The sequence below is a fragment of the Bradysia coprophila genome, assembly GCF_014529535.1.
Source record: "Bradysia coprophila strain Holo2 chromosome X unlocalized genomic scaffold, BU_Bcop_v1 contig_26, whole genome shotgun sequence".
NCBI classification, from domain to species: Eukaryota; Metazoa; Arthropoda; class Insecta; order Diptera; family Sciaridae; genus Bradysia; species Bradysia coprophila.
In genome coordinates this window covers 4,963,178-4,972,258 of record NW_023503313.1, presented here as the reverse complement: position 1 = coordinate 4,972,258, position 9,081 = coordinate 4,963,178, and the positions used below count along the sequence as shown (strand labels likewise).

General features: G+C 34.6%; 1 protein-coding gene across 1 annotated transcript; it reads left to right on the top strand.

Annotated features, from left to right (window-relative positions):
* Positions 1–7,095: 7,095 nt before the first annotated feature.
* On the top strand, positions 7,096–8,176 carry LOC119069146. Its single transcript, XM_037173050.1, has 3 exons — positions 7,096–7,249; positions 7,701–7,820; positions 7,886–8,176. The coding sequence occupies exons 1-3, from the start codon at positions 7,196–7,198 to the stop codon at positions 8,069–8,071; spliced, it is 360 nt and encodes a 119-aa protein (XP_037028945.1). The 5' UTR covers positions 7,096–7,195; the 3' UTR covers positions 8,072–8,176.
* The last annotated feature ends 905 nt before the right edge of the window (positions 8,177–9,081 follow it).

Here is a 9,081-nt window from a genome sequence, read left to right as displayed (position 1 = left end):
AACCACAGCATGGAGAAAAGAGGAACAGTTGATTGTTTCTGATTATATTAAATATTAAGCAGTTAATATAGATTGCACGTTAATTACGTTCATTTCTGTTGAAATAAATCAATTTGTAAAATAACGAAGCCGTGTTTAATTTCCGGTCCACACAGTCTCTGGTTGTCTAATGATACCGAAATTGAATTTATCATAATAAAGTCACTTTTGTGTATGTACTAATCAATTCGAAAATACAATAAATTTTATGGTTTTGTTTAACTTTTCCATTATTTTACGGGTTTGTGATGGTGGCATTACGGGTTTGTGATTTTTTCTTTTCTTTTTGAAAGCTACGGGAAGCCGAAAAATAATTTTTTTTTTGCTCGTAACAAACAGTTAATCCGCCACTCTGTGTGCCATTCGAGGCGAAGTGTAGATTAAACCAAGCAAACTTAAAACTTCTGTAACTTTTCAATTTAATTAAATAATTTTATGTTACGCAACAGATTTATTTACATATTCAATGGGTGTGTTTAACCCTTTCATTTTATGCTCCATATAAAGTGTAAGCTTTTTAATAACGAAAACTTTTGGTCTTTTGCACATATATTCAAATAACTCCTTTCGCTTTATATTCCATATTATACTTCGATTCTCGTTTTCGCTTTATGGTTTTTCACTTTGTATAATAAATTTTCCACTCTTTTTTTCGGAACGAGTTCAGACAACAATTTCGCGAAATGTGAAATTTTATTCCATCTGCAAAACTAAATGATTTCAAGAGCTTTTCCATCTCAATTCAATATAATACAAAGCACCCATCTTGTTATTACGGTCGTAGTTACAACATTTGGTTCTGCATTTGCAAAGCAGCAAAGAACCCACAATTCATACATAACACTCTTGAAGATGTGATTTTAATGTATGTACATACTACTTTTCTTTGCTACTTATGTGATATGTGCAGTAAACAAGTTTATTTTCATCAAAAAATATCTATGTATCAATTTGCAGCTTGTTCTAGAAGAGATTTCAAGTACTATTTCAAGTGTTTCTGTGGATATGGAGAAATTGGCCGTGTATAACATAATCGTATCTGATGATAGAAGATAGATTGTAACGTATATTTACGGAGAACGGAGCATTGTTGGTTGCTTTTTTTTTCTTCTTCTTCTTCAAACAGAGTGTGTCAGACAAACATATCATTTAGGTATTATCTAGCAGAAGGGTAATAGTTGCTGCTCCTTGTTTACACTTAAATGTAAAGAGACAGTCGCAAAAAAATGTATTTTTCAACAGATTTTCGGAATCGTTTTATTTTCATTAAGACCGAAATTTCGCAAACGATCTTTTTTTACCAGCATAGTCACATGGACAATGTTCCAACATAAAACAGATTCTCAACTCTGTTTAATTTCTGCAGTTTAAGTGACGCTTTTAATGGAAAGAAAAATAATATGATGCATTTCGCAGCTATTTTTATATGCTTTTCCAGGAGTGGCATTACGGCATCAATAGTCTTTCCTCTATTCTGTGTCAAGTATACCGATAGAGTGCTATTAACTATTTCACTGACAGGTTCACTGCAACAAAGCCAAATGCATAGATTTTTATAAACTTGTTTTTGTCATAATAACACCCACATTTTCTCAGTCGCCAAAAATTTTAGAATTTTAGAGTGTGTGGATTTTTCGTCTCTTACTGATTATATCTGCGCCTAAAGTTAGACTTCAGATATTTGTACACAGAATTAATTGTGAATGGGTTACGTCATTCATGTCATTCTTCTGTATACGTTTCGTTGAGGGTACCAAACCACACAACTACCTAGATTATGAAGCTTGGGTACGCTTAGGAACGTTACTTTCATGCTACACATTGAGGAAAAATCCAATACAGAATTTGCCCTCTGCGGTAATGAACCCGGATTTTCTTGCTGGAATGCCAGTACCACTGCGCCAACCCGTTCTTAGTTGATTATACTTAAATAGTGTTGACGCCCTCCCACGGACTGGGGAGATTGCGATTTTTACTAATAGTTATAAGTTGAATTAAACGTATCGCATTTTAAGTTTTTACGTTCTCATTCGTTTTGCTTTATTCCTTCGTTCCACTCGTTCCATACGCATTTCTATGTGCTAATTATGTGGACCAAACAAATATCTGCAAATATTTTGAACGTAAAAAGTTTTAAAGCAGTGCGTTTAGAACGTGGAAATTATAAATAATTTCTCCATACAAATGTCTACTAATAACGAACATGAATCGACAGTTGCAAAGTATCTGCAATTGTACCTGTATACATTTCGATTTCTTTGAATTTTGTTGTTCCAACATCATCGATCTCAATCAATCCGCTGCATAGATCCAGATACTCAAACAAAACAAAATTTACAGTTAAGGGTAACCAAATTTGTTTCTTAGGTTTGATTTAGCAATTGTATCAGTTGGTCCACTCATAGAAACACACATATGACAGTGGTAACACCGTGTGGACCATTATGGCGAGAATATTTTCATTGTTTCGAACTTGCAGAAAGTGTCAAATTTATTTGTATAAACTGTTGACATTATCTGCAATCAGAGATGGGAAATTACCGGTAATTTATTTATTGTCGGTAATATTACGGTAATATTACGGTAATATTACGGTAATATTACGGTAATATTACGGTAATATTACGGTAATATTACGTAACATTGGGTAATATTACCGAAATCTTAAATTACCAATATTACCGATGTTTCGGTAATATTACGTAATTTACCAATACAAAATTGTAACAATTCGATATTTTACTATCAGACTCATGCGAAAGTTGAATATTATTCAGCAATATGTCCTTTGCAAAAATTATCCTTTATACGGTGGACTATTTTCTGTTCATTTTTCGTGAATTTTACGTGAAACTCAACTTTCGCATGTGTCACACGGTAAACCAGTACCTTCGATACTGCTACATAATTGATTGCTTATGAAACAACTTTGTGATACTCGGAAACTCACTCGTGTGTTTTTGAGCAACTTGTTTGATTGACTCTACATTTGTCAAAAAGACAGTAACCGGAGCTTGTTGCTGGAAAACACCTTTATCACATAAACTAATTACTTTCTCAGCATGGAATGTAAACTACTATTACATGCGTCACTTTGAGCTTTCCTCAGTATAGTATAGTTTTACTGAACAAGACAATAGGTAAAAATGAATGAATTACATTAGCAGCATGGAGACTACTATTACATGCTTCACTTTGAGCTTTGTTGAGTAAAGTATAGTTTGACTGAACAAGAATGTGGAATCTTACTTCTTGCGTAGATGTTTCCAAATGTTTGTTTCGACTATTCAGATAACTAAACTCGTATTCGGCTAGTTGAAGAAGGGGTACACGAGTCGAAAGACTTGGAAGCACTTGTGTTACGTTATCACGCTAGATTGTATGTCGCTACCACAATATTCAACGATGGCAGTGCCTTTTAGGATACGAAATTTGAAATGAAATTTCATTTGCTAACAAATTTCAGTTTTCGATCTAAGCCCGTGTTCTTATGAAGTGACAGAAGACCGAGTTGCCGACGGCGTCATTCAATGACAACTCTGAGAGAAATCGTAAAAATCCACGCTCTTTTAATTATCAATTTCGGTTGAAGCTCATTCAAATGTGTATACTACTCGACTGTTTTTGAACAAGTTGTTTAACTAGGCTGAACTAGGCCTAACTAAAACAAAATTATACGATAAAATACACTTGAATTTGCTAAAAACGAGTAATTTTTGTTGAAAATGATTAAAATTTACAATATGTTAACTGATTTTTGGTAATATTACGTAACTTACGTAATATTACCGAGGCTTTAAATTACCAATATTACCGAGCTTCGGGTAATATTACGTAATTTTACGTAATATTACAGGGTAATATTACACGGTAATATTACGGGCCCATCTCTGTCTGCAATGCATGTGTCTGCATGTTCTTCTAAAAAAAACGTTTTTCGAGAAGACAGTCTTTAAGCATATAATAGGTGAATCAAACATAGACACAAATTTGGTTGACTTTATCTGTATGCCCAACCGACGTGCTACTAATCTAATTATCAAATGCATCCACCCATAGACATACATGTCCATGCATCTACTGGGCGTCCTCGCTGATGTCGTTCCATTTTAGTTAACAAGGATATCACGTTTAATTAATAAGGATCACCCCGTGGCTGTGCAAAATTTTCCCACGTTAGATGAAATGAACTGTACAATCAATAATTTTTGAACTCAGTCCGAGAATATTCAGTTATTCGGTTTTTTTTCCGTTATTTGTTTGTTTGCTTCAGCAATTCTTCAACCGTTTGTAGATTTGCATTGCTGGGAATGTTTTAAATAGACACAGGTGATATTTGATGACTAAATAGATATGACGTTTTCATATCCATGTTCACACATTTGAAAAATTTATTATGATGAATTTAACGGGTTACGGTTCAAAAATGGTTTCTTTTTAATAAATTTTTAAATGTTTGTTTCTCTCTAGGAGCCAAATTTATAGCTAATCGGAATTTCTAGAAAATATAGAAGTTCTATTGAATCGTAATTCCTAGCAAATTGTAATTCCTACGATCATTCCCCATTTACAAAACAGACCATTTTTTAGTTGAAACTTTGACGTAGCTTTGTAGCGTTAGAATTTTTTTGCAGCATGAAAATATTTTTGCAAACATTTACCTTTACTAAAAATATTGGAACGCCGTTTCATTTAGGTTTGCCATTTTTTCAGAATTAAAATATAAATTTTAAGATTCATTGTTTACTACGGACGTGCCAATAGATCGTAGCAAAAAATTCTTCTTCATCATTGTTTTCAATGGTTTGTCTGAAGGTTAGGGTGGGTCGATTTTCCCAATTTTAAAATCCACAACCAGGAGGGTGTGTGGCTTGAATAGACGAATCGATCTGCATCATTAGTTTTTGATGTCCGATTACTTTTGAATATTTTTGTAATTTTTTTTTCTTCGTTGGATTCTCTTCAAATAAGTAAGTTGAAGACTTGTAATGATAAAAAGAAACTAAGCGAAGCTTTTCGAAAAAAAATGTGCGAAATTTGTATCAGCTGTCTCCATCTGGAGAACGACGCTTAAGTTTTAATCAGAGACACTTTTAAGTTTTTTTCAGTGCGGGGGCCGCTGTATGCAGGGGCCCAATTTTTTCTAGTAATGAGCCCTTACATTACCCTTTAGACTAAGAACACTAGGGGCCCACTGCGGGGGATTTGTTAGAGAGAGCAAGGTCAACTGGGGGGGACGAGACAGGGGCCTGCGGGGGATTTGTCCCACGAGCTTGTATGTTAGAAGTGTCTCTGGTTTTAATACCATTCAGTCTAATCTTCCATTTCGCACAATAATCTGACAATTGCTCGCTGGCTTTATTGAGACTCTTGACGATTATTTTAGGACTCTTCGAGGACTTTTGTACTGACGTATCGTCTGCGAACATTCCTTTATCGCCGTATGAGATCTTTAAATCAGACATGCAAATATTATACAGAATTGGACTAAGTACACTGTCCTGGGGTACACCAGCTATGATGTTATGGGTCTTTGAGTCACTACCATCAATCGATACATGAAAAGACCTTTTGGTCAAGAGTGATTTCACCAATTTTGTGATGTACATTGGAAACTTGTTTTTGATCATTTTGAAAAGGAGGCCCTTGTGCCATACACTGTCGAACGCTTTTTCGACGTCATAGCCGAGCATACCTATCGATTCTCTTTTTATAAGAGAGCTCTTGATTGATTTAGAGATTCTCAAAAGTTGATGGTTGGCAGAGTGACCTTCACGAAAACCAAACTGATCTTCAGAAAGTTTATCACACACCGTTAAGTGATTGTTAATTCTTCTAGCTATGACCTTTTCTAGAATTTTACTCAAAGCGTTGAGGAGGCTAATTGGTCTATAATTGTTCGCGTACGATAGATCTTTTCCTGGCTTGGGAATTAGAATGACTTTTGGTCATGTGCTAGACGCTAACACTTTATTTGACTAAAATCCTCCGAGGAAAATTTAATAATTTTTCTCTTGATATTATTAACATTTGATCTATCGTAACGACATTGTAGGAAGCATTTTCCTATTGATAAGGTAAGGTAGTAGACGATAAACAATGACTGCCGCAGTACCGTTCCAGATGACGTTCTACCTGTAGAGCCCACAGAAAGACGGAAAAAATCTACATTTTGGCACCAACTTTTTTTCCAAGACTTCTGTAGGCTTGCAGCACAAAAGTACTAGGTTCATTTATATGTGGAGCGATAGTGGGTGAGGCCAGCTACAACACGACATACTCAGTTCCGTGGAACACCGAGGAAGGCGGACTGCAGATGTATATTTTAGTCATGACTCTCGTGGATCTACTCGCACCAAGCAGTGCGTATACTTTACCTGTACGCTGCCTGAGACCGCTTGTTCCCAAAGTTAATTAAATCACCTGAAATTTTTGGCGGTAAGACTCCTAACTATAAAAAATTCCAATGACTCACTTTTATTTTCGTCTAATTATAAATGCTACATATAGTGCCGGTACTAGTAGCGACGCTAGGCACAGGTCCTTCGCGTGTGTTTTATATCACTAACAACAAAACCTCCAATATCATTTCCAATGTTGTTAAGCATTAACATTCAAATAGAATTTACACTTGATCTTGTCATCCTTCATTATGGAATCAAAATATTTCGCTTGAAACTCATATCATTTTGTTTACTTGAAGATGTCGTAATTTCGAAACAAACAAAAATACATTGCGTTTCAGATTGCACTCTAATCTCATATAAACTCTTCTCCAAATAGTCGAATAGCTGTAAGATAAGAAAAATATTTATCGTACTGAATTGCAGCGAGAATTAATTTATTTGAATAGCGTTATAGGTATACCTACGGTGCATAAAACGTTTAATACGTAAATATTTTATCGAAAAAAGATCTTAATGTATTTGTCAGACAAAAGCAATATACGTATACGTATACGTAGCCGGAGTATACTGTTTGTTTGCACTGCCTAGAGGGGATTATAAACTATTCAACAAGATAAAGAAAACATTTTTTTACCTTTAACCGATTCTATAACATATATAAATCGATGCAGCAGGAACTTCTTTGGAACAGTTTCCTAGACAGTTTTCCATACTGCACGTTAAATAAAACTTGAGCTGAAAAATTTAAAATGAAGTTTTTTGTGTTACTTTTTGTCTTCACCTTAAGTACGGTTGCTGTTAAGGTAATTTATGACAGTGCAGAAATGGATTTTCCATATTTTCTTTAATAGAGTTAAAAGTGGTTACACAATCTGTGTCCCAGGGACTATTTTGTGAGAAAACATTTTTCTTGAGTTTTTTCATATTTTCCTTAATTTTCCCGAAAAATACTTTTTCGCAACAATTGACGAAAAGTAGGACTTTCCGTTGCCTTTATTGCGAAAAACTTTGTACATAACATTTAGTTATTTATACAACTCGATGATAAATGCTTTTTTAGGCACACGATGTGTATTGTCACACTCGGCCTACGGCCTCGAGTGCCTAAAAAAGCATTTATCATCGAGTTGTATAAATAACTAAATGTTTTTCCCAAAAATTGTCCCTGCGAAACAGAGTGTCCCTGTAGTAGTGTGATTTTCCAAAGAGCACTGTGAGCGTAAAAATGGCATTTTGACTGATTGTATTATTTAGGCCCAATCTGAAACAAATGCAGTCGCCGGTCCTGATGAAGATATCACTAAAATTCAAGAAAAGGGACTGGCAATCCTTCAAATTCGAATTTTAGCTGCTAACTTGCCGGACGATTTACAGGTACATTTTCGCAATTAATTTGGCTACAGTTTTTTCTAATTTTGGCGAAATAATTTCATGCAAAGGTAAAAGCACAGGCCGTCGTCCTCAATGCACAAATTCAGCTTGATCTTTGCAAATCGGCATATGAAAGTAACTTGATTATTTGGCAGTACAAAGTGTGCGTAATAACTCAACTTAAACTTGCTAACATCGAAGTATCAAGATTGGAATCTGAGGCTGCGGCCAGACAGAAGACAGATGCTTTGTAGATAATTTTTTTTTATTGTATGTGTACAAATAAGTCGCAAACCATGCTAGCACTTGCGTTTGCTGAAATTCTTTTCATATTATAATTAAATTTGCAGCATAAATAACTCTGGGTTTTATTATTACGCATTCATTATCTATCGTTTGTGGTTAAAGAAATTGTATGGAAAACTCATTCTAATTACTGTTGACGTATTCCTTCAGTATTTGTCGGTGTGAACATAATGCTGAGAAATGGGTCAATGGTGCTAGAACAAGTTTTAGAAAATTTTGAGTTTTGATCCGCTATATTTAAAGTGTTTCTCCTTGTAACTTTCGAAATAAAAAAAATAAAAGAACTGAAAAACAAACGAAATAAAAGCAACAGTGTTGGGTGTGTGTAGCATACAATTCTTGCAATTTATATAAATTATACCTGTTCGTGGATAAAATATTTTGTGGAAGTGAACACAGATACCTTTCAGTTACAGATAAAATACGTTGATGCTTTCTAGATGATGTCAAAGCAAAAGTTTGGGAGCCAGCACATAATAAAATCTATAAAATGCATATTACACTCACCTCAAATTAGTAAACAAATTAATGCCTTTGGTCGGTTTTCTTAAATTCTAACAGTTTCACTTCTCACACCATGTTACTTGTAATGTGACAAAAAGATCCCTATTTCTCAAATTGTCTTACTTTTCGCCATTGAGTTGAGAAATATTTATTTCTGCAACGGCGCTACGAAAATTGAACTTTCTCATACCTCATTTGGATGACGTACAACAGGTATTTTTTCACTGGTTCAGTGTGGGCTTTACCTTTCGTTCCTAGTTACGAAAAGTAAACTACTTTTCACCACTATTATTTTTCCTGATTACTATTATGTTGCCGAGTAATAAACTTCATTTCTTTTACTTCATTCTCTACTGAAAAGCTATTCGCCCTTTAAAATCACTTACATTATCCACTCTTTGCCTTGTTATCATATACAACTAAATTGCCCCGTACGAAGTCAACTTTCATAAAT